Source organism: Pteronotus mesoamericanus, unplaced genomic scaffold, assembly GCF_021234165.1.
Source record: "Pteronotus mesoamericanus isolate MK-2021 breed Mesoamerican mustached bat unplaced genomic scaffold, CSHL_Meso_final contig_74, whole genome shotgun sequence".
Taxonomy (NCBI): domain Eukaryota; kingdom Metazoa; phylum Chordata; class Mammalia; order Chiroptera; family Mormoopidae; genus Pteronotus; species Pteronotus mesoamericanus.
The window spans coordinates 42,094,493-42,120,712 of NW_026555247.1; the positions used below are offsets into that span (position 1 = coordinate 42,094,493).

The window sequence follows — 26,220 nt, forward strand, 5'->3', positions numbered from 1 at the left end:
CAAACACCCAGGGCGTTTTCAGCTTTTGGTGCCCAAATGAACCAGCCCACCGCGCTCCTTCGCCTCGGAACCCGGCTCGCGGCCTCCTTCGGCCTGCGACTGCGAGGACCCCGATTTGCTCTCACTGGAGGCGCGCACGCGCCTGCCTCAGCAGAAAGCTCTCGAACCTCTACATGTGGGGGCCCCAGAAGCGCCGGGAACCCCTCGGGCCGTATCAAGGCCAAGGGCAGCGGCCGGGTGCCCGGCTTGCCTCTGCGGCCGTGCCCCCGCCGGGGGCGCGTCCGCTTCTCCCGCGTTGCCCTCGGGGTTCTCCATGGCGGGCGGGCGAGGTGATGGAGTGAGGAAGGGCGAGGGGAGGGCGGCAGGACAGCCGGAGGAACCCGCTCGGGGACCCTATGTAAATCCCCGGTGGCCAGCCGGGTCGGACACCGCCAACCTTCCAGCCTGACGACTCTCTCTTTTTAAATTAACTTCCTTGGCCTTCCGTTTTCCTCTCGGAGAGGGGTGGGACTTCCGGCTTCATCTCCGAGTGACTTCCGGCAAGAGCTGATGTACCGTAAACAAGTCGGCACCCGGGTCCGTTGGCCATTCGGGGCAAAATAAAAAGGGAACTCGAAGTGGGTTTTACTAAACCAGTCCCAAGATCCTGTTTTTTTGGTTGTAGTGTCCGGCGAGCGGTCCACAACGGAGTCGACCTGGGAGCTTCCGGAAGTCGCTCAACGGAAAGGCAGGAAGTCCCGCCCCTTCCTCCCAAAGGGAAGACGGTGAGCCGGAGGAGTCAGTCGTAGGGGCGAGCAGGAACGATCCTGTCGGCAAACAGGTAAGTTACTGTCTGGCCGGGGCGGGGGGTTTGGAGGCGGGGACCGTCCAGCGTCAGCGCGGGGCCTGGGGGCGGTGGCTTGAGGGCCGGGGCGCCCGCGGCTGGACGCCGGCAGCCCCGCCAGGGCCCTTCGCTCTTCCTCCTCCCCCTTCCCCCCGCCTCCGCCCCTCCCCGCTCGCCGGTCCCTCCCGGCGCCGCCCAGACTCGCCCCTCTCTCGCCCGCCGCCCGCCGGTCCTCGCCGCCGCCGGCCTCCGCGCCCGCCCTCCCCCGCCGGCTCTGGGCAGGGCCGCGCGCACTCGCGGGCCTTCGGTTTCCCCGCGGCGCCGGCTTGTCAACGCCGCAGCGGCGCCCCGCGCTCTCCAGCCTGCGGTTGGGTCCCTTCTTACCGCCAGCAGGCTCCGAAAGTGACACAAACACGCCCGGGCGCGGGGCCGCCCAGGTGTCGGTCTCAATCTGGGCGGTGGTTTCCTTAGCCGCCACCCACTCGGCCTCCCCACTGCCCGGACTGCGCCGCCGCCACTACTGCCTCCTTCCGCGACGGATGCCGGGCGGGCCGTGGCCCCTCGGGGTTCGTCGCCCCCAGCCTGGAGGGGGACCGCAGGCTGTCGCGCGCTGCTGTCTCGGCGATGCTGCCGATCTCTGCGGACGCGCGCCGCTGCCCCGCCTGCCAGCTCGTCCTGAGCGCCGGCCGCGGTCGGGACTGGAGTCTAGGGGAGCCGGGTGCCCGTGCTGCTGACCCCTGTCGGCTGCGTGCAGTTTGGAACAGCCCGTTTATTCCATTGGGACTTCTGGAATAGGACATATTGGCGGGTGGGCATCCGTAAACCCACACGTGGGATTTCTTTGCTTTGTAGGTAATCCTAGCTTTAAAGGTAATTGAGGTGTGACCTGACGCCTGTGCCCGAAGGCCCCTTTACTGTGCGCTCCCGTTTGGCGGTGGGGCGTTGTCCCGTTGGAACGCTGTTTATACAGGGAAGGGCATTCACCTGTGCGGGTTAGAATACCCTTAGGAGAGCTCAGCGGACATTGTGTTTCAGTTAGCACATCAGCCTTGGCGGGATTACTGTTCCCTTTTTCGCTGAATGAGAACCATATCCAATAATTTGACCAAAATTAACGTCAGGATTCAAGTCTCAGGTGTTACTCTTTACAAGTTTGCTACAAGTGAAATTACAAATCCTACGGGCATATCTGAAAAACACAAAGGCAGGGCTCTGCAGTAGCTGATGTCCTCTTGTATGACATGTAAGGCAGTTGTGATTATTGCTGTTAACTCTTGCTACTGGTGCCTTTAAAAAAGACCCGTTATGGACCCTTTAAGATTTACCGAAAAGCTACAAGATTGGTCAGAGGGTTTCACTGATACTCAGCAAAGTGGTTCCACTGCAACACACATTGGTTCCTGCTTTATGCCTGCACCCGTCTGTGTGCTGGATAGAGGGACACACTGCTCTGGGGGATTTCCCGTTCTGGCTGAGAAGACAGGTATAAGAACGCGAGTGCTGAACTGGAGGTCCTGGAGCAGGAGGGCAGTCTGTCTGGCTGCGGGGAAGCGGGTGGGAGCCTGCGGACACCTGATGGGTTAGGCCTGCCTGATCAGAGGTGAACTCCCTACTCTTCATAAAACAGACTTTTCTGAGGTGACCCCCCACCCCACCTCCTCTGACGTTTCCCAGGTTGTGAGAACAATCCCAGATTCTAAACCTGTGACTAGGAGATGAAATGAAGCCGTGTTTCATAGGCGGTAGTGGAAATGTCTAGATCCATACATTTTTAAATTCTTTACTTTTCGTATGTGGTCACTCCTCTCTGTGGTCTCGTCACACACGCTGTTTATGTGAGGCCAGGAGCTCCGTTATGAACAAGGGTCTGGACTGGGTTCCCACAGAAGTGGGGACGTTGGAGTGAGTGTTGGAGTCACCTGGGGCTGCTGGAAAAAAACACCCGTCGCCTGGCTCACTGGAGAAACAGATGCCTCTTTCCCTCAGCTCTGGAGGTTGCAGAGTCCAAGGCCAAGGTGCAGGTTCCTGGCCAGGGCTCCTCATGGCCTGCAGATGACTCCCCCCGGCTGTGTCATCGCCTGGCTTGTCTTCCCCTCTTAAGGATTCTGATCCGACTTTGGAGCCAGCCCTCAGGATCTCATTAAACCTCACCCCTGCCCCTCCAAAGTCCCCACCTCCAGAAAGCCCGCAGCATCTGAGATCAGCCCTTGATGTGCGCATTTGGAGAGAGACATTGCGGTCTGTTGGGGGTGGGTGTCTTCAACTTCCTGTTACGTGGAATTAATTCCTCCAAAATAGACTTGATATGGAGCTAAATAGGAAATTGTAAGATCAGCATTTATATATGGCTTTTTACTAAAGTAGGTGCCATTAAAAAAAAAATATTTTAGCATGATTCCGAGACCAGTGGATGAAAAAATTATAATAGTTTCATTTTGATGAAAGAACTGCGTAGGATTCACTGCAGGGCTAGTGGGAACGAGGGCCTTAAAGGAGTTACTGATTAGAGCTAAGGGTTGTGGTGTTGACTTCTTCCGGCTCCCTCATCGTCTGATGGGGAGGCTGAGCCCCACTGAAACTAAGTGACAGATCTGTCCCAGGGATTAGTGACACAGCAAGGGTTAGACTCCAGCCTCCTGATTTGCAGGCTGGCATTTCTGCACCTTCATCAGTGGTTCTTAACCTTAGGGTGCATCAGTGTAACCACTTGGGCTTGTGGCTTGGGACTGAGAATTTGCATTTCTGGGCTCTGCTGAAGCTACTGGCTGAGGCCACAGTTTGAGAAACGTGGCCATAGGTGATGCCTTCAATCTCTTACAAGAAGAGAGTAAGTAAACCTCTCTGGGTTTGTGCTGGCCTAACCTTCTCCCTGGTACTTGGAGAATCACGTTTTTAACAAATAGTAATGCACCAACATCAAAATGATGAGATGAAAAAAGGGAGTGGAAGTGGAGTGTTTCTCAGAGTCATTTTGACATTTGTAAGGATGACTTTTGGAGATCACTCCAGAGGTCAGAACCATGTTGCTGTTGAAGGGGGCACGCTTCAGCTGTGCGGATCCTTGGTCTTCCCGACGTGGGTGCTGAAAAGGATGTCCAGGTCGATTGCTTCCAGCGTTGTTACTTGGTACAGCTCTGTATTTTGTGTACTAAAATGATCTTTTCTCATATGTCAAAATCTCATGAGACCCTGGCACAGTTACATGCCCATTGTAGATGTCAGTGTAGGTGGAATGAATTAAAAAAGAGTAAGGGGGAAGGTAAGGTAGGCTATTTATCTGGAGAGACTTCAGTGCTCTAGGAAAGTTACTCTGCTCTCCAGATTATCCTGACTGTAGGTTTTTATTGAATAATTACAGTTTATTCCAGCTTAAGCCTTGTTTGTAATTATTGGGATTTTTTTTTTTAGTAGAAATACTAGAGGAGAAAGTGTATATTTATGTTAAGAGTTAATGAGTGATGTCTTACACCTTTTTTAATCATTCATTTGAAATGATTTTTAAAAACTTTCTACTTTGACCCTGGCTAGGTGGCTCAGTTGGTTGGAGGATTTGTCCCGTAGCCAGAAGGTTGTGGGTTCGATTCTTGGTAAGGGCCCATGCCTGGCTTGTGGGCTTGATCCCTGGTCAGGGTTTGTACTAGAGGCAACCAGTTGATGTTTCTCTCTTACATCTGTGTTTCTTTCCCTTCCTTTCTCTCTTATTCTCTTCCCCAGAAGCAATGAAAAAAAGTCCTCAGGTGAGGATTAAAAAAAAAATTAAAAAGAAGCTTTTGAGTTTGAAATAATTTTAGAATTACGAAAAAGTTGCAGAAGCAGCCTGGGGAGTCGGTACATGCCTTTTACCAGCCCCGCTCTGCTGGCACCTCCTGCGGCCACCGCGCAAGAGCCGCGGCCCGGCAGCTGCCACGCTGCTCTCGAGGCTCTGGTCGCGCCCCGCCGCTGACACCCTTTGTCGGGTCCACATCGCCCGCCGCAATCAGCCACATCATTCACCAAAGTCAGCGGTTGAAGGCTTAAATACGACATGCAAAACGATGAAACTTCTGGAAGACAATGTAGGACAGTAATTACATGACTGATTGTAACAATCACAGAAGGTACAAACCATACAGGAAAAGGTCGGTATGTTTGACAACAGCCTTGAGCACTTGTGTTTATGAAATGAAACCAAGAAAGCGAACAGACAAGTCACGAGCGAGGACTAGGTGTTTTCAGTATCCATTGCTGATCAAAGACTAGCATCCAGGAGGGTGAACGACAGCAAATCAGTAAGAACAACAGACATGGGCAAACGACCCACACGGGCATCCTGGCCAAGAGGAACCCTGAGGGCAAAGGTTCCCAACGTCTAGTGAAAAGGGAATGGCAAATTGGGACGGAATGGTAGATAGTTGCAGGTACATGAGCTGGCAACAGTGTAAAAGTCAGTTTGGGGGCAGGAAACAGCTAGAATGCTTACACAACAGATGGGGGTATAAATTGGTACAATAACTTTGGAATTACCTAATAAACATGCGTGTGCCCTCTGACCCAGTAATTCCCCTCCTCCCGTAAGTCTTTATCCTAGAGCAGAGCTTCTGAATCCTGTTTCCAGGGTCTCCAGGGGACTTGTTAGAGAGGCAAATTTTTGAAGTCCCACCCCAGACCAGCTGAATGGGAAACAGGGAGGGGCCCGCTTTCAGGCTCCCCACTTGTCCAGGTGATTTGATGCTAAAATTGGGAAACCACTGCCCTAAGGAAGCCCCAGTACGGGAGCGCCTGGAGTCCCCGGAGAGTGCTCCGAGCTGCGCTGCTTGCCACCTGGAAAGCCTGGGCGCAGCGTGCGCCACGGAGAACGGGTGGATCGCAGTGGATTCCCACAGTTCAGTGCTCTGCAGCAGGGAAGCCGGTGTCACTGCATGCGTCACCAAGGACGAGTGGCAGGAGCATTATTTTTAGGGAAAAAAGCTATTTCCAGAGAACGCATATAGTAGTTTTCCATTTTTTTTTAAGCTTAGAAAATATGCAAAACAAAATTCCAAATTGTTAGGAATACAGATGTGTTAAACTAATGAAGGAAACAGGTGAATTACAAACAAAAGTCAAGTCAGTGGGTAGCTCTATACGAGAAGGGCAGGTGATAGGGATACCAGGAGGGACTTCAAAGATAAGAATTGAGTTTACAAAACTGCTCTATAGTCAGGATTCTGTTATATTATGTAATACCTTGCACATGTTAAAATTAATCCTTTTAATCTACCAAATATTTTAAAAACTGGAGGAAAACTAGAGGTTACACAGAAAGTAACCTCATGACCATGAATTCCTCACTGGGCAGGCCTGGTGGGCAGTCGCACCGGAGGCCTGCCACCTCCGTGGTCAAGGACTGTCTTTGTCTTTAGCAAGTCTTGGCCATGGTTTCCATGCATCTAGGTTAGCGCACCTGGGAGTTGCTGGAAGTAGCACCCCTGAAGGCAGGCCAGCCTTGGGAGAGCAGATAATCTTACCTGTCCTGTAACTGGCCCACCTCGCTTTCTCCCACCTTCCTGCAGTCTTCCTTAATTTCAGGTGCAGAAAGGAAGCGGCAGCTGTCATTCTCCAGAGCATTTGAGATCTTGCTTCGTGGCAATTGTCCTCAGTTTGGCTCAAATAAACGTTTTTTAAACCATCATGGTGGGCCAGTCACTCCTTGAAGCTAACAAGTATAAGAAAAATAATAATGTGGTTCTAGAAGTTCTAAATCAAACGCATGTCCCGGGGAACCAAATAGCACTTCCATTTTTGTTCCTATTCAGAGTGCTGAAACTGTCTCAACCGCGAGCGCTGTCAAGCGTCGGTAATTGTGTCATGTCAGACTTGTATCAAAGTCCGTGCCTGACTGAGGAGACGGCAGCCAGTGAGCGAGCGAGCGTCCTCGCAGAGCAGGGTCGTCTGCATTTCAGACGCAGGGAGGCTCCTCAGGGGTCCCACACGGGCAGCTTTGGGGCCGCAGCGCTGACTGTAGGCATTTCAGCTCTGCGGTCCCAGCTGCATGTGCTAAAGCTGGGTAATCTGTCTTAGTTCTGAGTTCTTAGTATGAACAGTGTGCTTGCTGTTCATACCTCTTTTATTTTAACACCCAGCTAGTTTTAAATACAAAAAGGTAGGGCAGTAAGAAGCCGAGTAGGGGAAGACATTGTCCGACACAGTTGGAGCAACAGCAGTGTGACATCCAGTGTCCCCGAAGCCCAGCATGGTGGTCACTCACTGAATATGACGGAAGCTGAGCTGCAGAACTGGAAGAAACAGCAAACTGCTTCTGTCAAAGTGTGTGAGTCACTTGTGATTTCTGTTGATTGTGAATTATGGATCAGAATTTGATATGTAATTGTTGGATCAGTTATAGAATGAAGAATCACAGTTACAGGAGTGCATATAATTATAAAACCATTCGAATTTAAACTAAGGTGGTAATGTGCTTATGATCAGTTATAGAATGAAGAATCACAGTTACAGGAGTGCATATAATTATAAAACCATTCGAATTTAAACTAAGGTGGTAATGTGCTTATAAAAATAGCTTAGAAAATTTAGATCATTCAAGGAGAGGTAGTAGATATTAGAGTCTTTCAAAAAATGAGAGCCAACGGTTTTCAGTAAGAATCTCCCGGGCCCATAATCAGGCTGCCCACAGGAGCGTAACGCCCTGAGACTGCAGGGCGGCAGGTTAGGGCCGCGTGTGCTCAGATGGCACCCAGAGCAAACCGTGGTGCAGGCGAGCGGCTTCGGGCTCCACGCGTGATGGGCCTGCCCCGTGAGTGCGGCCCATCGCCTCCCTGGCCTCTGTCTCCGCCTTTCCTCCATCTCCTGTGCGCCTCAGCTCTCTCGTAAGTAGGTGTTAAGTATACCAGTGTGTGTGTATATATATTTTTTTACGGTAAGAGAGACTTCAGTGAAGTGGGTTCCAAATCTTGGTCATCAGAATCCTCTGGGGAGATCTTTAAAACTACAGATTTTTGTTCTCACCCGACTTTTTTTGTTTTATTTTTGCAAACAACAGAAATGTATTTTCTCTAGTCCTGGCGGCTGGAAGTCCCAGTGTGGGTGCCAGCGCGGCTGGTTGTGAGCGCCCCTGTCCAGGCTTGCGGGTGGCTGTCCTCCCGCTTTGTCCTCGCGCTGCCGCCTCACCGCAGGCTTTCTGAGTCAGAGCCTCCCCGCATCTCCCAGGCGGGGCCCGGAGAGTCCACGTTCTGACGACCCGCTGAATGTGTAGCTGGTCGGTGTCGTCTGCAATCCCCGTGTAGAAACACGGGAGTAGCAGCGCCGGGGACGTTCTTCCCCAGGGAGTGCATGTCTCAAAAAAAGGATTTTTAAGTCTTGCAAAGACTAGGGCCTTCCTCAGTGGTAGAACGACAGGCGACGCGGTCAGTTTTGGGTCCGTGTGTGGCAGGGACGGCTGGCTGTCCACCTAAGCCGGGCTTTCCCTTCCGTGAGACAGAGGTGGAGAGCTCTAGGGGACGTTTTCCAGACTCCCTTGCAGCCAAGCAGGTGCATGTGGAAGTGGCAAATGCCACCTTTAAGTCAAGACTTTTAAGAAGCAAATGCACTGCCTCTTTCATTTGTAAATACATCAAATGAGATTTATTTTAGAAACTGACAGGCTGCTACCAGGGGGCATGGCGAGTGGGACGACCTCCTCCACTGGCAAAAGCGGCCTAATCAGAATGTAGTGACCCAATAGCCGCAGCTCCGTCCGGTCACCACCCCAGTTCGCCCAGTCCCCTTCTTCCCTGGTTGGTGCCCTCGCGTCAGCAGCGGGCTCCCGGCAAGGCCGGCCCAGCTTGCTCTCTAACTTAGCCAGTCCCGGGCTTCCCTCCGGGGCCCGCCCGGTGGCCCTCCGGTCGTTATGCTGGGCTTGCGCGGGGACTTCGAATCCCTGAGCTCCTCGTTTTCTTCCACCACTTTGTCCAGTGATATTAGGGCCGACCAACCAAAGTCACTGTGTTTCTGAGTTTTTCAAAAATTTTTGTATCATATACAGAGTCACTTAGCTCTTTGTTTCTTGTAAAGGTGACTGCTCAGGAGTGTCCAATGCAGATGTTTTATGTATTTCTATGAGCAGCTCACACCAGAGACTACATATAAATGTTCTTTTTATTACTGGAAATAGTCATTAACATCTTTAAATCTAATTAGAGGGCCAATTCCAGAAAACCCAGAACCAATTTAGAAAACACATCCGTAGAGGGTTTTTTTAAAAATGTTTTTATTTATTGATTTTGAGGGGATGGCATCAATTTGTTGTTCTACTTATCTGTGCATTCATGGGTTGATTCTTGTATGTGCCCTGACCAGGGATTGAACCCGCAACCTTGGCCTATGGGGAACAGCACTCTAACCAACTGAGCTACCCGGCCAGGGCCAGAAAACTCACCCTTGATATTCTGATCCTTAGAACCACTCTCAGTACCAAGTCTGTGCCGGTCGGGATCCTCTAGAGAAACAGAGCCAGGAGGAGACACGTGCTATATCCACTACAGGAGCCGGCTCCCACCATTACGGAGGCTGAAGGGTCCCACAGTCTTTCTGCAGCTGGAGGAAGGACAGGAAAGCTGATGGCATAATTCAGCTTGGTCGCCAAGGTTTGAGAACCATGAGTGTCGCCGCCTGAGGGCATGAGAGGATGGACGTCCCAGCTCAAGGAAAAAAGGAAAAAAAAGAAGAGCAAGTTTGCCCTTCCTCCACCTGCCGTCGCTGTCCCAGGGCCCCCAGCCTGCCGGCCGATCGGGAAGGCTCTCCTCTGTACTCAGGAGGAGTACAGTCCCAGCACCCTCCCTTCCAGGAACAGCCTGCAGACGCACCACATGGAATGTTTCCCCAGCTCTCTGGTCAGCCCTCAGCCCAGGCAGGTTAACACCAGAGTATAAAACCGCCCTAGGACCTTTCTTCCCTACTGCCCTGGGGCAGGCAGAGAGCAGGTCTTGCGTGTAGCTGTGGTGTCTCTTAGCCCCCTTCAACCAGGCACGTCCCCAGAGTCTTTGCCTGCCGTTGAGGACGTTGGTGTGCGTGTGGAACAGCTCTCCCCACCTTTGGCTGGCTCAAGTGGCGTGCCCCTTACCTGGTGTCTGTCTGCCGGCCCCTCTGGGCTGGCGGTGGGTCCTGCACTCCGGCGGCCGTGGTGCCCAGCTGCCTGTCCTGCGCAGGGGCTTTTGCCAGGGCACACCACGTTGCTCTGCCCTTCGCTGAGGACGATGGTTTTGCCTATCCCCGGCAAGTTTACCCATGGGGCACTTCCTGAGCATTTTTCCTTCCCTGGCATAGTGCCCAGTTTGTAGGGAGACCCTTGAACACCGTTCAGACACCCTGCCTGTTGTATTGTCCCCCTGGACTTGGCACCCATCAGTGATTCTTGCTTGGTCGGCACGGTCTTAGCCAACATGAGTCTGTCTCCTGCGGCCCTTCCACGTTTGCTAGCTGGTGCTTGGCGTTCTCTCCTGGCCCTGTGCCTCACCAGGCATCCACCCATCTGTCTTCCGGTCGTTGGCACGGACTTATTCATGACTGCTTTTAGTGGTGGAAGGGCACCTCGTCATTTTGGGGCCCCAGTTGTCCCAGCAGGACTCGGTCAGTAGGAGCCTGTTCTGGTGACCCCAGTGTCTTTCTGGCATCGTTATTTTTAAGAAAGCATCTCCTCCCTTTCTGATGCAAGAAGATGCTCTAGGCTCCAGGTATACCTGCCTTGCCCCAGCCCTGGAATCTGTCATGTCTTGAGGAGCCCAGGTTCCTTTTAGTGGGAGTGGTGTCAGAGGCCAAGACGTGGATCCTGGCTGTGCTTGTTGCTATTGGTCCCCCTTCCTCCATTCTTGAGGTTGGTGTGAACCTCAAGAGGTACATGTCTTGGTGTCCCTGGGTGATTTGTCTAAAATCAGACCCCTAGCATCTGTGACTGCCGTAAGTCACCTTCTAACTTGATTTGTTTTGATTCTGAATTTAGTCCAAGACCTGCAATTATAAATGTATCCCTATCTTTGGAATTGTTTTCTTTCTTGAGAGTAGTCATCATTTTCCATTATTTCAACCATGTGTGATATTTTAAAAAAGTTACACCCTCAGTCTTTCTCCCCAAGTAATATATTTTGGGAAAGTACAGAAAAGTACCAGGAGGAAGGAAAAAAAATGATTAATAATCTCACCACTCAGAGGAAAAAACCTATTAACCTTATTGGGTTGGCCAAAAACGGCGGTTTGATGTTTTTTCTATCCGATAGCTCTCATTGCGCTCAGTTGTCTTTAACTTCATTCGAAAAAGTTTTGTTAGATTGTATTGTGACAGCTGCCATATCAGCGTGCATTTACAAAACATAAAAATTGGTGAATTCTTGTGTAGCCATTTTAATATTGAAGATGGAAAAAAAATAGGCAATATTTTCGGCATATTATGCTTTCATATTTAAAGACAGGTAAAAATGCAACAGAAACACACACGGAGATTTGTGCAGTGTCTGGAGAAGGTGCTGTGACTGGTCGAACGTGTCAGTAGTGGTTTGTGAAGTTTTGAGGGGAGGTTTCTCACTGCATGATGCCCTGCAGTCGGGTAGACCAGTTGAAGTTGATAGTGATCAAATTGAGGCATTAATTGAGAACACTCAACGTTATACCACGTGGGAGACGGCCAACACCCTCAGAATATCCAAATCAATAAAGTGATTGCTGAAAATGAAAAGTGTGTCTTGCCTTTTATGGAAAAAACTAAGTGGCCTTTTTTGCCAACCCAATATATAAATGGACTTTGTTAGAACTATATTTTTAAAATTTAACACTGAAGTTCTTTCTAAATATACTTTCTTAACACTCAGATCTTTGATGCCTAGTAATTTATAGTCCATATGTCTTGAGGCTGATAGTTTTACATTGTGTGCTAGCTTATTGACATTTGGAATTACAGCGTTTTCCAGATTTCTTCCAAAATGAGCAGTTCGGCCTTTCCCCCCAGTTCTTTGAGTGGCTGCTGTCCGTCTGCTCTCAGCGGGCCTGCAGAGCTGCCGCACAGGGACGGCGGCGGGCACAGGGACGGCGGCGGGCGTGCCTTCCCCAGGCCGACACTTCGCAGCCGCCTGTGTTCGGCCTTTTTTTCCCCCCTCTGAAGTGAAAGCCCCGACCTGAGAGCGCTTTGCTCTGTGGGCTGCGTGCTCGGCAGTCGCTCACTGCGTGGTTTTTCTCCCTGCGTCTCTGAGCCTCGGTCCTCCCTCCCACTTTTAACCGGGGACACGCTTGGAAGGGCGGCGTCGGTGCTGTCGGCTGGACAGAGGCCTCCTGGACGCGGGCCTTCCTGTTCGTTCTCGCCCACGGTCGACGTTCCCAGTGGACATGTTGTGTTTCTTCCGTTTTGTTCTCCTAACTCTCTCCCCTCTCCTCGGCCTTCATACGCTGTGTGCTTCGTTCTCTTGCCTTTTGAAAAAGATGAAAGGCACATTTCAGGAAAACGTACTAACTTTCATCATGGCACGCTTTTTATGGCTACATTATAAATTCTTGAACACAAGTGTCTAATGGAAACAGTTAATGAGGAGGCAGGGGCTCTGTCCCACATGTGCCCTGCCCTCTCCTTTTTAGTGAATAGACCCTTTAAACTAAATGAAGGAAAGGATATATATTTTGTTGTTTCAGTTTTAATAGTTCATGACCGATTTTATAGATGAAATTATATTTCACAATAAACAGGAAGAAGAATTTATACAGCCTGTTCTATTTGATGTGAAATAGCAAATCCCATTTCTCTGTAGCTGTAAAGAAAATTCATTATCATGTCTTTACTTGGAAGAGATGGTTTCATTGTGATTAGTTACACTGATAGTAAAACAACCTCTTCAAATAGCCCAAGATACAGATGATCTTATGTGTCTGCTTTTAATGGCATTGAATTTCTCCATTTTCTATTCACAGAGTCTTCTTTCTTCTATCCTGTCTTTCTGTCCCAATACATTTTTTTCTCTAAAAAATTAAAATAATTAGATGGAAATACTAACAAAGCATTGATTTTTGAAAGGAGATATATTAAATTTTACCTTTTGGTGTAAAATCTTTCCAACTATATAGGGCCCATTTGTCAGAAGTTGTTGATGCCAGATTGTCATAAAATTAACTTTATGACTGGGTCAATTTAATGTATGTGGAAACTAGTACTTGAGGTATAGGAAGATTTTTTTTAAAAAAAGAAGTAGCTAGGGCAGATGGCTGAGCTAATCTCACAGTTGATTCCGTCCCGTGGCTTGTTTGACATTGCTTGTCACGGCAGAGCCAGAGGGTGGGGGTCCCCAGAAACGGGGGGAGGGCTGGGGCAGGGGGGGTGATGGGCTCTCTCTCTTTTTTATGGGCACTGTGGTTTGGTCCCTATTAGTATGTTTTCTCAGCAATGGTTTTAACTCTTAAGCATTAAGTAAATATTCTAATTGGTAACTTGCAGGCACAGTTGAATTGGTTATTTGAAACAGAACATGTAGCCCTGGAATAGAAACAGTATCCTATTCTGGTGAGTGGGGATTTCTCCCTGCCGCTGATAGTGGGACCCCTCGCTGTTGGGAGCCCACAGGCCAGCCTGCTCGCCTTCAGCGGGTCCTTGACTCCAGCGGGTGGGGGAGCTGCTTTTTCAGGGCTATGCAGGCGCGCAGGTGGGAGGTGCTTTGGGGGTGGAGCTCGGCCAGCTAGGGGTCCTGCCGCCCTTGCCCTGCATGGCCCAGGCCTAGTCGCCGCCTGCCGGGGGAGGCGGGGGAGTCACGCGTCCCGGCGGCTGGAGTGTCGGGCCTCCTGCTGCCCGGGATGCGGGCTGTCCCTGTGACCGTTGCGCGGGCACCTCACTGGATGTGGGGCCCTAGGATCGCAGGCCAGTGCTTCCGAGCCCAGCGGGAAGGACAGCGGGGCTGCTGCTGGCTCGGAGGCGGGTCGTGCGCTACGCAGTGTCAGCGGCCTGGACACGCACGTCTTCGTCCCCCGTGGGCGCTTCCTCAGCCACACGAAGACATTTCCTGCTCTGAATAAGCCTCCGCGGCAGCACCCAGCGCTGTGGTAAAATTGCCTCTTGTGCCTCTTAGAGTGTTAAACTACACGCTGTTGTCACGGAAGACTACGTGCTTCCAGAGAAAAGTGGTGCTTTTATTTGTGGACCCAGATACTTCAGTCAGTGGTTTTGGTTACAAATTGAGGTTTCGAGGGGGAGAGAAGGGAGAGGGTTCCGTCCAGCCCAGCCCCTGCGCGTGCCCTGCGGGAAAGCTGGGGGGTTTTGGCCTGACGACTAGCGTTGCAGCTTCCCCTTCACAGACGCTGTGGACTTGGCGGTGCTTTATTAAATTAGGTGCTAGTCCAGCGGCCAGGCAGCTTCCGCACACAGTCTAGTGGCACAGGGTGGGTTAGGAGAGAGATCTGAGTGGCCCAGCACTTTCCGTGGACTCCCGTCTCGCGCGGCTGCCACCTGCACTGCTCGTGACGGCTGGTAGGAAAGGGAGGAAGGCCTCTTCCCGCCCCCCCCCAGAGAGGAGAACCCCCGCTCTGGCCTCCACACGTGGCGACCTGAGCTGCGGCCTTTCTGCACTCCACACGGGAGGGGGCAGAGCCCCACTGCCAGGTTTACACCTGCATGTGTGTGCACACCTGCTGGGCTGCACCCAGGTGTCCTCTGTGGTGATTTCCCGTTGGCCAGGTGCCAGTGTGTGCTGATGTCACACTGCCTGCGTGTGCCACTGATTTGGGTGACTCTAGGAGGCGGGAAGGGGGGGTGGGGGCAGGGAGGATGTGGTTTCTTGGGTGGGTGGCCTTGTCATACCAGTGAGAGAGCGGGGAGTGTGTGTGAGAGTTTGCGTGTGTGTGCGCGTGGAGGAGGAGGGAGAACGACGGCGGGGGGGGGGAGAGGGCGCAGCTTGCTTAATGCATACTTGTTAGAAAAGAGAAAGCGGGAGAGGAACGAGGAGAGGTTGGGACGAGAAGAAAGTGGGACAGTGGGGAGGAGAGCGAAGGGAGGGCCTCCGCCTGTGCCGCCCCGTGGTAGCGACAGCCGTGAAATGCTCGAGGTGCTGCTGGGCTTCTCCGGTAGCGCCTGAAACACTTGAAAGTGTCGCCGGAACCTCTTCCCAAGAGAAGTGGCCACCAGGTGTCATCAGAAGGCTGCTGTTGATTTGCTTTATGATGGTTCTTAAAAAGTATGTGTTTTGATCCCTCTCTTGCCTCTTTTACTCCTTTATAATTGCAGAAGAGGCAATTTATTTCCGTTGGAGCAAGAGGTGCTTTTGTAACGGGCTCTTGGTGCGTGTGTTTATAGGTGAAGCTGAAGGTGCTGCGGTGACATGCGACCGACCTTTTCCAGTCGGGGCTCCACTGGCTGAGAACTGGGACGAGCGCAGGCGCCACACATGGCCTGCGTGTCTGCCCGCTGTGGCGCGATGAGGCTGTGCAGGGAGTGGTAATCGGTGGGTTGGAATGGGAGCCATATGCCTCAGAAGGCTCGGTTTAAAAATGTATCTCGTTCTTTTAGTCTAAGCACCTGGCAGGCCTCCTGAATGTTGAAGCCGCACTGTGGGGAGAAGCCCGAGACTCATTTTCCTTACCCACTGGTTACAAGTACCAGGAGTTTCGGGAAGAAAAGCGATGGCGCCTCCCGCACTCTGAGGGTGGCTGCGCGTCCCCTGCCCGTCCTGAGGGGTGGCTTTGTTCCTGAGGGACACACAGCGCTTCCAGGAGCAGGGCGGGCTCTCGGTGAGCGTTTGCTGAGGGAGCGAAGGAGAACCGCCTCCGGCATGGGACACGGGCCCGGCACCGTGCCAGCTGGCTGGTGCTTGATTCCACTTTAGCAGGGGACTGGTCCCATCTCCATCAGAACTTGTTCTTGTTCTTTAAAGTTTTTTTTGTGTTTTATACTTGCTCTAACACCCTTTCTGATGAAGGATTTTTTCTTTTTAATGGCATTACATGAACATCCTTATTTCTACCCGGTCTCCTCCGGATCACCTTCAGGTGCTCACTGAGTCACCTGGCCCCCTGCTTGCTGACATCACCCCGGTTCCGGGCCTCCTCGCTTAAACCGCTGTGCCACGTGCTTCCTCCCTCTGCGCTTTCTCCCCCCGGGCCCTGCCCTGCGTATTGACAAACGACTCTTGCCAAAGCCGGGCTAGGTTTTGGTGATTCCTCACGGACACTCCTGAATAAGCTCCAGCTCTGATTCGGAGCCTGTGTGGTGAGGCCCTGGCCAACCGCCTGCCCTGGCGCTGAGTCGCCGGCCGTAGAAGGCCAGTGCCATCGCTGTCAGCTGCCTGGACGGCCGACCGTCGTGGACACTCACCGTGCGTGATTTCTGGCTTCGCCTGTGCCTTGTCTTCCATGTGAGCTGTTTGCCCCTTCCTGCCTGCTCCCCCAATGAAAGAAAACTGTGGTTGTAGTTTCCTCAAGGTTTAGCTTGAATGGTGTTCCTGCTCTTTTAGCCAAATGCTCTACTGGGGAGTCTGCCCCCGCGCTCCTGCTTAGACCTTAGCTTGTGCCACGCACACAGCCGTTGCTGTGACCTTGCCCCAGGGCGCCTGCGCTCACGGCCCGGGCAGCAGGGAGCCTGCGGAGGGCGGAGCGGGCGTCTGTGTCCCCGCGGCCCTTTCACAAGGTGCTTGGCCCATACTGGTGGATGTTCTCTCTTGATATAGTGACTTGGTGAGTTATTTCATTAACTTAAAAAATGCGTTGGGAAGTAACAGTTATAGAGACATTTTCTCCTTCTGTTTTATAATTTTTGGAGCCATTCTGTAGACGATAATAAAGGGCGTCATTATTTTGCTTCTGCATATTCATATAGTTGTCATTTTTTAATCTCCAAAAATGTATGAGCTGGGTGTCACCATTAGGACACTTACTGTGAATGGCCATGACGCGCGTGGGTCTCCCCGAAGTTGGTGCTCAGGTGCCGTGTGCATGCCACACGGAAGCAGGGCCCTGCGCTGCCCGCAGCGGACGCCGGAGGAAGGGGCCGCAGCAGCGGTGGGTGAGAGCGCGCGGACTCGCCATCGGGAGGAAGAGAATCACGCCACCCTAGACCAGGCATTGAAAACCTTTGAACCTGACTTTCCTTAGGGACATTTTCAAACAGGTGCATGTACAGACTTTGGAAAACTCCTGTGTCGAACCCCCGCCCCTGTCAGCTGGCTTCCGTCATCGGCAGTGCGCAGCTGTCACCGCGCGCCTCTCCGGGCCTGCTTTGGAGCCTGTCTCTGACACTCTTCATGTCGTCTGCGAGCGCTCAGTGAGGAGACGTTTCTCACATCACAGGGCAGTGTTCGCTCGCTGCCGTGCCTGACGGGGGCCGGGAACCGTTCTGGGCTCTGGGGATGGCAGGGCGGCTGCTGTGAACCCTGGCCTTGCAGTCTGGCGTGGGGAGAGAGAAAACAAAGTCGACATGTTATTAACCAGCCCAGGAAAACAATGGACTTCGTCGAGACTTAAAACTTCTGCTAACAGAAGATGACAATAATAAAATGAAAAGGGAGAAAACATTTGTAAAACATTTATCGGATCAAGGATTTATGCCTGAAATACATAGGCAGTGCCTCCCGCTCAACTATAAACAACCCAGTTAAAAACGGGCAGGAGGCTGACAAGCACTTCACACAGCACAGAGCGCGGGCGCTGCCACTGGTCATCAGGGAAACGCGGGGGGCCACGCCCACCCACTGGAGTGGTCAGCATCTGAAAGACTGAGGTGTCTGATGTGGGTGAGGACGCCGGTCACTTGGCATTCTTGGCACTGCTGGTGGCTCTGGAAACAGCATGGCCACTTTGCATAGCAGCCCAGTGGTGCCTCGTAAGGTAACGCTCTGCCCTGTGACCCGGCAGCACCGCCCCAGGTACTTGCACACGAGATGGCGATACATGTTCACAAACAGGCTCGTAGGGATGTTCGCAGCGGCTCTGCTTCGAAGGCCAGAGGAAGGGCCTCAGCTCTGGCAGCCGTGGCCAGAGTCTTGGCGCAGCCGCAGGAACACATCGCTGAGAACGCAGCTGGGACGTCATGCTGAGCAGGAGACGCCTGGCGCTCCTTCCTCCGGAGGCCTAGCGCCTGAGCCTGTTTCCAGGAGCTTCCAGGACAGGAGAGCTTATCTAGTGCGGGGATTCCGAGGAGGGGCGGCCTCTGGAGGGGACTTACTGTGAGGTGGCCCGAGCCCATTGTTTTGGAAGATGGCGGTGCTGTCTGTCTTGATAGGGCCACGCCCACGGGGCCCTCTGCAGCCGTCTGCTTCTCCCTCGGCCCCCTCTCCCCTCCTTACCCTGCCCTGCCGCCTGGCTGCCCCTCTGCTCTGCTGGGGGGCCTGCCCCTGTGCTGCCGTGGAGTCCCCGCTGCAGAGAGACGCCCGGGGGGCAAGCCCCACTCTCAGGGACCGCTGCTCTCTGGTGCCAGGAGTCCAGGGTCTGGGGGCGGCCTTTCACAGGTTTGTCTGCTTTTCCTTTCCAGTTGTTCTGTGCGTGGGGTACACTCGTCTCTGTGACTCTCCTTATTTACCATAAGGGAGGGGATATCCTAGAAGGAGAATATATATGTTAAAGAAAATGCTGTTTCCGCCCTTGCACTGTAAGGCAGAAGTTTTAGGCTGTTCTTTGATGTGATTCCAGTATCTATAACCAAGAACACTTGGCATACAGTAGGCACTAAATGAAATTTTTGGACCAGACATATGATTAATTCATTCCTCCTTTGCCCCTTTTGCACTCATGTTACAAATGTTGAGTAACAAAGCCAATGCCTTTTCTAAAAGAGCATTTTCTAAAGGGTCCTTTGGAACACCAGTTTCTTGATACTTTACAAACAGGGTTCTGTAATGAAATTAATTTGGGAAATGCTTATGTACTGAGAAATACTGTGGTAAAGGAATATTGGTCAAACCAGAGTTTTCTAAACTTATTTGGCCAGGGTGTCCCTGCCTGCCCCCCCGCCCCCTAAATCCTCTTATTAACCTCTTATGTAATTTATATTCTCTGGAACACATTCTGAAGAAATAGTGAATATCTTACATGTGTAATAAAACTACGTGCATTTCTTTTTCACTCTTTAATAATAAGAGCAATACAGTAACAAATACAAGATGATTTTGTGTTGTCGATTATACATGAAAATTTATATATTTTTAAGTAACTTTATTGAGATATTTATGTATCATACAATCCACTCATTTAACCTACAATTCTTTGGCCCTGGCTGGTGCGGCTCAGTCGGTTGTATGTCACCATGTGAACCGGGAGGTCGTGGGGTTGAGCCTCACCCAGGGCACATGTCTGGCTGCAGGTTCAGTACTCGGCTGTGCAAGAGGCAGTCAATTGATGCTTCTCTTCCCTCTCTTTCTCTCTCCCTTCTCCTCCCTCTAGAATCAATACAAGAAAAAAAATTAAAAAAAAAAAACACAACCCACTACAATTTAGTGTGTTTAAATATATTCACAGATACTTGCAACTGTCCCCACAGTGAACTCTAGAACATTTTCATCATCTCAGAAAAGAAACACTGTACACTTTTGCTATCCACTCGCCCCCCACCCACAAGGAACCAGTAATCTACTCTTTGTCTCTATAGGTTTGCCTATTCTGGACATTTCCTATAAGGAGAATCTTAAAGTGTGCGGTCTTTTTTGGCTGGCTTCTTTCACTTAACATGATGATTTCAAGGCTTGTCTCTATTGTGGCGTGTACGAGGACTTCATTCTTTTTCTGTCTGAATGGTATTCCACTGTATGGGTGTACCACATTTAGTTTCCCCGCTAGTCTGTTGGTGAACATTTGGGTTGTTTCCACTTCTGGCTATTATGGGTAATGCTCTGTGAACGTTTGTGTGCAAGTCTTTGTGTGGGCGTCTGTTCGCCCTCCCTCGGGGGTATACCTAGGAGTGGCACTGACGGGCTTCATGGCAGCGCCATGGGTAGTGCCTTGAAGGGCTGGCAGATGTTCCATCTTTCGTGGCCTTGCTAGCACTGCATGAGGGCTCCTCTGCTTTCTCCACGCTTTCACTGGTGTGTGCTGTTCTCGGCCTTTTTGATTCTTGCCATCCTAGTGGGTGTGAAGTGGTATCGCAGCAGGGTTTTGTTTACTTCTCTCTGGTGACTGCTGCCTAGGTTATGTTTTCACAGTTTTTTTTTTTTTTTCTTTTTTTTGGCCATTTGTGTATCTTCTTTAGAGAAAAGTATATTCAGCTCCTTTGCTCACTTTAAAATTAGTTTGTAAGTTTTCAATTGAGCTGTAAGAGTTCTGTATATATTCTAGATTAAGTCCTATATGATTTGCAAAGTTTTTTGCCTTCTCTTGGTTGTCTTTTCATTTTCTTGACAGTGGTCTTTGAAGCATAGTGTCATTTGAAGTTTTTATTTTTAAGAAGTTCAGTTTATCCAGTTTTTTTTCTTTTGTTGCTTATGCTTTGGATGTGATGTCATATACATTTTTTGTTCCCTGCGTTTAGCACAGTCAAAGCAACAGCCATCATTTGGCTTCTTTGTTGTGGAAAAAGTAATTAAAACAGTTACCGTTAGCTTTGAGGTCATATTATGTGACTGGTTTTATTAGCATGAAATCAAATGGCATTTGGTTGAAAATTCCAATCTTGGTGTACAATAATTGGAAAATGATGTTTTAATTGAATTAAATAGCATAATGAAAAATAAAATCAATGTAATTGATTTTAGAGCATTTTATCCAATAAATTTTTCTCCCCCAAATTTGCATCATTACTTCTACTCTACCATTGACATTTCCTTTTACCATCAATCTCAGACAACACAAAATGGCTGTTAGGTGAAGAAATGGACGCTGGTCAAGTGCAGTGGCTTTAAACACATTTTGTTTACTCTGGGACCCGGGCTCCCGCCGGGGAGGCCTGCCCCGCGGGGCAAGCCCGACATCCGGCCTCACCTTGCCGCGGCTCTGTCGTGGTCTGCGCTACAGAGGGGGCTCACGGAAACTCCGTGTGAAAAGACGGCTTCTCTGTTTAGAAAAAAAATCATAAATGGAAATGTATCGGTCAAGGGAGTTGAAGCTTGCGAGTGTTTTTTGCACACTGGTTGAGAGAATCCCTTTTTCTATCAAAGACCCCATAGCATTGCTTTCTGAATCATGGCATAGTGATGTGGCGTTCCCTAAATCCAATTTCATCCTTTTCACAGAGGGTCATGTGAGCGAATTCATCTCAGTATAAAGGAAACCTCATTGAGGCTAATTCTGATACTTTTCGTCCAGTGTGTCATTCTGTGTTGACCTTTGGATTGACATGTGTGTCCTTCTGTATGTTCAGAGGTTTAACAGCACATTCATTTTCTTCACAGGTTATGAGTGCCAAGTGAGCCACCCTTGGCGCAGGGAACGCCGTCAGCACTTTGTTAACGATGGATGCCGAAAAGAAACCGGAGAACGATGAGGATGAAGATGTAAGCAGAGAAGCAGAAGACCCGAGGAAGATTTCACCCCATGACGGGATGGACTGTGACCTCGTGTCTGATGTGATGGTGGGTTCCGCTGAGAATCCCACGAGCAAAAGAGCTTTCTCAGATTCAGCAAACAGCGTCATTTTGGAGGAAGATGGCAGTAATCGCGCTTCCAAGCGAATGAAGTTAGGTGAGGCCGAGCCCCTTAGACCCGGAGAGCAGGGCGTTCGTGGGTGCTCAGAAGTGGGGGTCCCGTCAGGGGACACAGCGAAGGCATCCATCTCGGAGGGCGACGCGTGTCTCCCTACGGCCTGCTCCCCTCTCTTCAGCTTTAGCACAGTGGACGTGGCCTCGCTGAAAACAGACGCCAGAAGGAAGTCTGCGCAGGAAGTGGTTTCCCTTGACCCAGAAGCAGACGCTCCTCTGGCCGCGAAAGAGACGACTGGTGTTGGCTGCACTGTGGGAAGCGCAGATTCGGTGTTCAAGTGTAACACATGTGACCATTTGTTTTCTTCTTGCTCTGATCTGGAAAAGCATGCTGAGGGCCACATGCCAGCGTCCGAGGGGGCTGCCCTCTGCCACTGCGGCCACAGGACGGGGGACAGCGCGGCCCTGCGGGGGCACGTCACGCAGACATGCGGGCCGCAGGAAGCCTTTTCCTGTGATCTGTGTGGCTTTCAGTGTGTGGAAGAGAACCTTCTGAATGCACATTGTCTTGGCAAGACACACCTGCGGCGTCAGAATCTTGCTGCTCGTGGAGGATTTGTGCAGATCTTAACAAAACAACCTTTTCCTAAGAAACCGTGTACCGTCGGAACAAAAAATGTTTGCGCAAAGCTAAGGGTGTCTAACCAGATTGCAAAGAATAGTGATTCAAAAGGACTAAGAAACGTTGGAAGCAAATGTAAAGACTTCAGAGGAAGCATTTCTAAACAGAGTGAAAGTAGCAGTGAGCTTGTTGAAATGAGGCCATCCAGGAATACTTTGCTAGAAAAGGGAGAGATTGTTGAAGAAAATGTCACTTCTCTTGGTACAGCTCGAAGTCCTGAAAACCAGAGTAAAAAGTTAGGAGCCTTAGTAACTGCACAGGGTCTCTTAGACAGACTGGAATCTACCAAAAGGGCCTTACAGACAGCGCACGGCATCGGCACAGCCTCGAGACCAAGACCCGAGCGAAGCGCGCTCTCGCTGGCCAGCAGCTTCCGACGGCGAAGTGGCACGTTCCCCTTAAAAGGCCAGGCCAAGAAAAGATTTAATCTTTTAGGAATTAATAAAAGAGGTACCAGCGAGACTCTGAAGATATACATGAAACACTTTAGGACACAGATGAAGACAGGCGACACAGAGTCCGTGCCGAGGCTTGTGGAAGCGAGTGGCGGTGCCCACGGTCCGAGCGTGACTTCCTCGGAAACCGAGGACCTGAAGCAGGACGAGAGAAATGCCCGCCTCCTTTGCTCCTTGGAGTCTCCGGCAGTGAGGGCAGCCTCTGACCGGCAGGCGTCGCATGCATGTACAGACTGTGGTCAGGTGGCTGCAGGTAGGACAGAGCTGGAAGTCCACATGCAAAGGTGCCACGCAAGAGAGGTACAGGTGTCCTGCCAGACATGTGACGTTCCCAGTGCATCGAGGCGGGACCCAGAGGTGCATTTGCACAACAACCAGCATCAGCCAGCTGCCTCTGTCCTCCACTGCCCGGGCTGCTCGTTCGTGCCCTCGGACGAAATGCTTCTCCGAGACCACGTGAGGGAGAAGCATGGCACAGGCGTCTTTTGTTCTCCCTGTGAGCTCTTCTTCTTGTCTGAGAAGGACATGGAGGAACACAAGGCGACGGAGAAGCACCTTGACTTATTGGCTCAGCCAAAGACTTCGCAATCACTTAACGATGATTCGGTTTCACAGGCTTTAAGTACTTTAGAATCAGAAAACACAAAAGGGTCTATGAGCAAGTCAGGAGGAGTGGCGCAGGAAGAGCCGGCCAAGCCCCGGGCGAGCCACGGCAGCGAAACGAGGCATTCGAGTAGGCCTCAGTTTCAGTGCAAGAAGTGTTTTTACAAAACAAGGTCTTCCACTGTCCTCACAAGGCACATAAAGCTCCGGCACGGTCAGGACTACCACTTTCTTTGTAAAGCATGTAACCTTTATTCACTGAGCAAAGAAGGAATGGAGAAACACATTAAGAGAAGCAAACATCTTGAAAATGCTAAGAAAAATAATATCGGTTTAAGCTTTGAGGAGTGTATTGAAAGGGTCTGCATAGGCGCCAGTGACAAAAAGGAAGAGTTTGCCGTTTCCGGAAACGACAGGGCCGAAGGCCGGGCCGAAGGCGTGCAGGGGCAGGAGTGCCCCTCCTTGGGGGAGAGCGGGCTGACCGCCAAGGAGCCGCCGCAGCCTGGCGGGGTCACCAAAGATGACGGCTTGGCTGTGAGCGCCACTCCGAAGAGAGGGAGACCGAAAGGCAGCATCTCACGGACGTGTTCGCACTGCGGCCTTCTGGCCTCGAGTATCACAAACCTGACCGTTCACATTAGACGGAAACACAGTCACCAGTACAGCTACTTATGCAAAGTGTGTAAGTATTACACCGTGACTAAGGGAGACATGGAACGCCATTGTGCCACCAAGAAACACAAAGGGCGTGTAGAAATCGAAGCCAGTGGGAAACAAAGTTCAGATATCATTATTGGCCCAGAAGGGGGTAGCCTTGCAGCCTGTAGCAAGAACACCAGTTCAGAGGAACGCGCTAATAAGTCAGCTGAACCAGATCCCTCCATTTCAGAAAAGCCAGGACAAGAGCATGGAGATTCGATTGAGGTCAGAGTTGAAAATGTACTTCATCCTATAGGCGGGGGAGCTAGCAGTAGTCACCTTACTGACGAGAAGGAGCAAGGACGTCTGGAGCCAGAGGACCTGGCGCAGCCGGGGGAGGCATGCTCCCAGGCAGCAGCCACGGGCACCGGGGGTAATAAATGTGCACACTGCGAGTTTGGCGCTCACTCTCCTGCTTCTCTAGAGCTGCACGTGAAACGGAAGCACACAAGAGAGTTTGCGTTTTATTGCATGGCGTGTGACTACTATGCGGTGACTCACCGGGAGATGACGAGGCACGCTGCAACCGAAAAGCACAAGGTGAAAAGGCAGTCTTACCTGGACGCTTCTGACGTAGAGAGATCCCCAGGAACTTCCAGAAACATCGCTGTGCCTGAGGAGCAGCCTCAGCACAATTCTGCAGAATTTCGAATAATTGCCGACCAGCCGCCCGAAACTCTTAAAACCAGAAATGCTGCCGATGGTTCTATTTTAGATGAGAACCCTAACTTAGACATGCCTAAAGTGCTCTGTGTCCCTGACTCTATAGAAGTTGAGACGGAAGAAGAATCTAATCTCAGTGAAGATGCTTCCTTTTGTGAAACTTTCCAACGGCCCCTCGCCAAGGATAAAGTTAGGGACCCGGAGGAGATGGTGCCCCTTAACATTTCCCCTAATCACAGCTCCCCCAGTAAATTTCAAAATGAAAATTCGGGAATCTCAGCTTTGAATTATGAGGTAGTCAGGAACAACCACAATAGGTCGAGTGACATTGGGGATCCAAGTGGACACTGCGAGAGTGATGGAGGCAATGGCGGAGACAAGGCAGGTGGAGCCCTCAGCAAGCCCAGGTGTCCCGGAGGTGTGGACGGAGCCCGTTCGGCTGCAGGCGCCGCCCCCGTGGTGCTGAGAATGACAGAAGGACCACTAACCCTGGAGGGCCGCGGTCAGGGCAGAGCTGGAACTGTGCAGAACTCAGAGGATTCGAAAGCTATGCAAATAGAAAGTAAGGACATTCTGATAAATTCTCAACAAGAAACTGAGATTATTATGGAGGAGGATGGTCCAGCTTCTGAAAGCATAGTCGAAAGTAACAGTGTTTATGAAACTATAATCAGTATTGATGATAAAGGACAGGCCATGTATAGTTTTGGCCGGTTTGATTCTTCCATAATAAGAATAAAGAACTCAGAAGATGGAGAGCTGATAGACCCACCTGAGGAAGGTCTGATCGCAGCAGAAGTGAGAATGAGCGAGTCGCCCCTGAAAGACTGTGCTCAGGTTGCGAAAAAGAAGAAATGCGAAGGCAGCTCCTGCGGCGAATCTCCGCGCATCCGCTGTGACGACTGTGGTTTCTTAGCAGATGGGTTGAGTGGACTGAACGTCCACATAGCCATGAAGCATCCTACGAAGGAGAAACACTTCCACTGCCTCCTGTGCGGAAAGTCCTTCTACACAGAGAGCAACCTGCACCAGCACCTGGCCAGTGCCGGCCACATGCGCAACGAGCAGGCCAGCGTGGAGGAGCTCCCGGAGGGTGGGGCCACCTTCAAGTGTGTCAAGTGCACGGAGCCCTTCGACTCGGAGCAGAACTTGTTTCTGCACATCAAAGGACAGCACGAGGAGCTGCTTCGGGAGGTGAACAAGTACATAGTGGAGGACACCGAGCAGATCAACCGCGAGCGGGAGGAGAACCAGGGCAATGTCTGCAAGTACTGCGGCAAGATGTGCCGCAGCAGCAACTCCATGGCCTTCCTGGCCCATATCCGCACGCACACAGGTACGTGAGCCACAGCCGCCGCGCTTTGCCGTAACGTGCACATGCAGGGTGAAGTCCGGACCCTCCCACCCAGCCAGCAGGTGTGCAGTCCTTGCTGCGATTACTCCGGCCTTGGCCTGTTCTCAGTGCTCGGCGGGGGTGAGGTGGGGGGCCCAGGACAGCTGCTTTCTAAGGGCACTGAAGCCTCACCAACCCCAAAGATAGGCTGTTCCGCAAGCCCCGCCGATGTGACCGGAAAGTCTCCTCCCTCTGAGGCTTCTGGTGCCTTCCCGTCTTTCAGAGCTTTTCAGATGCTTGAAGTCCCACCTGTTTGGTTTTCTAAGGTATCTGTTCAGTGACATGTTGCGTTTCAGAGGACAAATCAAATGGTTTTTGAGGAATACAATAACAAAAATTTTTCTATAACTTTAGGGCTTTAAAAATATTCATTG

General features: G+C 51.2%; 1 protein-coding gene across 1 annotated transcript in view; it reads left to right on the forward strand.

The window, feature by feature from the left end:
- Positions 1-751: 751 nt before the first annotated feature.
- ZNF407 (zinc finger protein 407) overlaps positions 752-26,220 on the forward strand; it is a 320,185-nt gene continuing 294,716 nt past the window's right edge. Inside the window, exons 1-2 of the mRNA XM_054583786.1 lie at positions 752-820; positions 21,106-25,789. Of these exons, the coding sequence (XP_054439761.1) occupies positions 21,166-25,789 (4,624 nt within the window). The 5' untranslated portion in view covers positions 752-820; positions 21,106-21,165. The remainder of the gene's footprint in view (positions 821-21,105; positions 25,790-26,220) is intronic.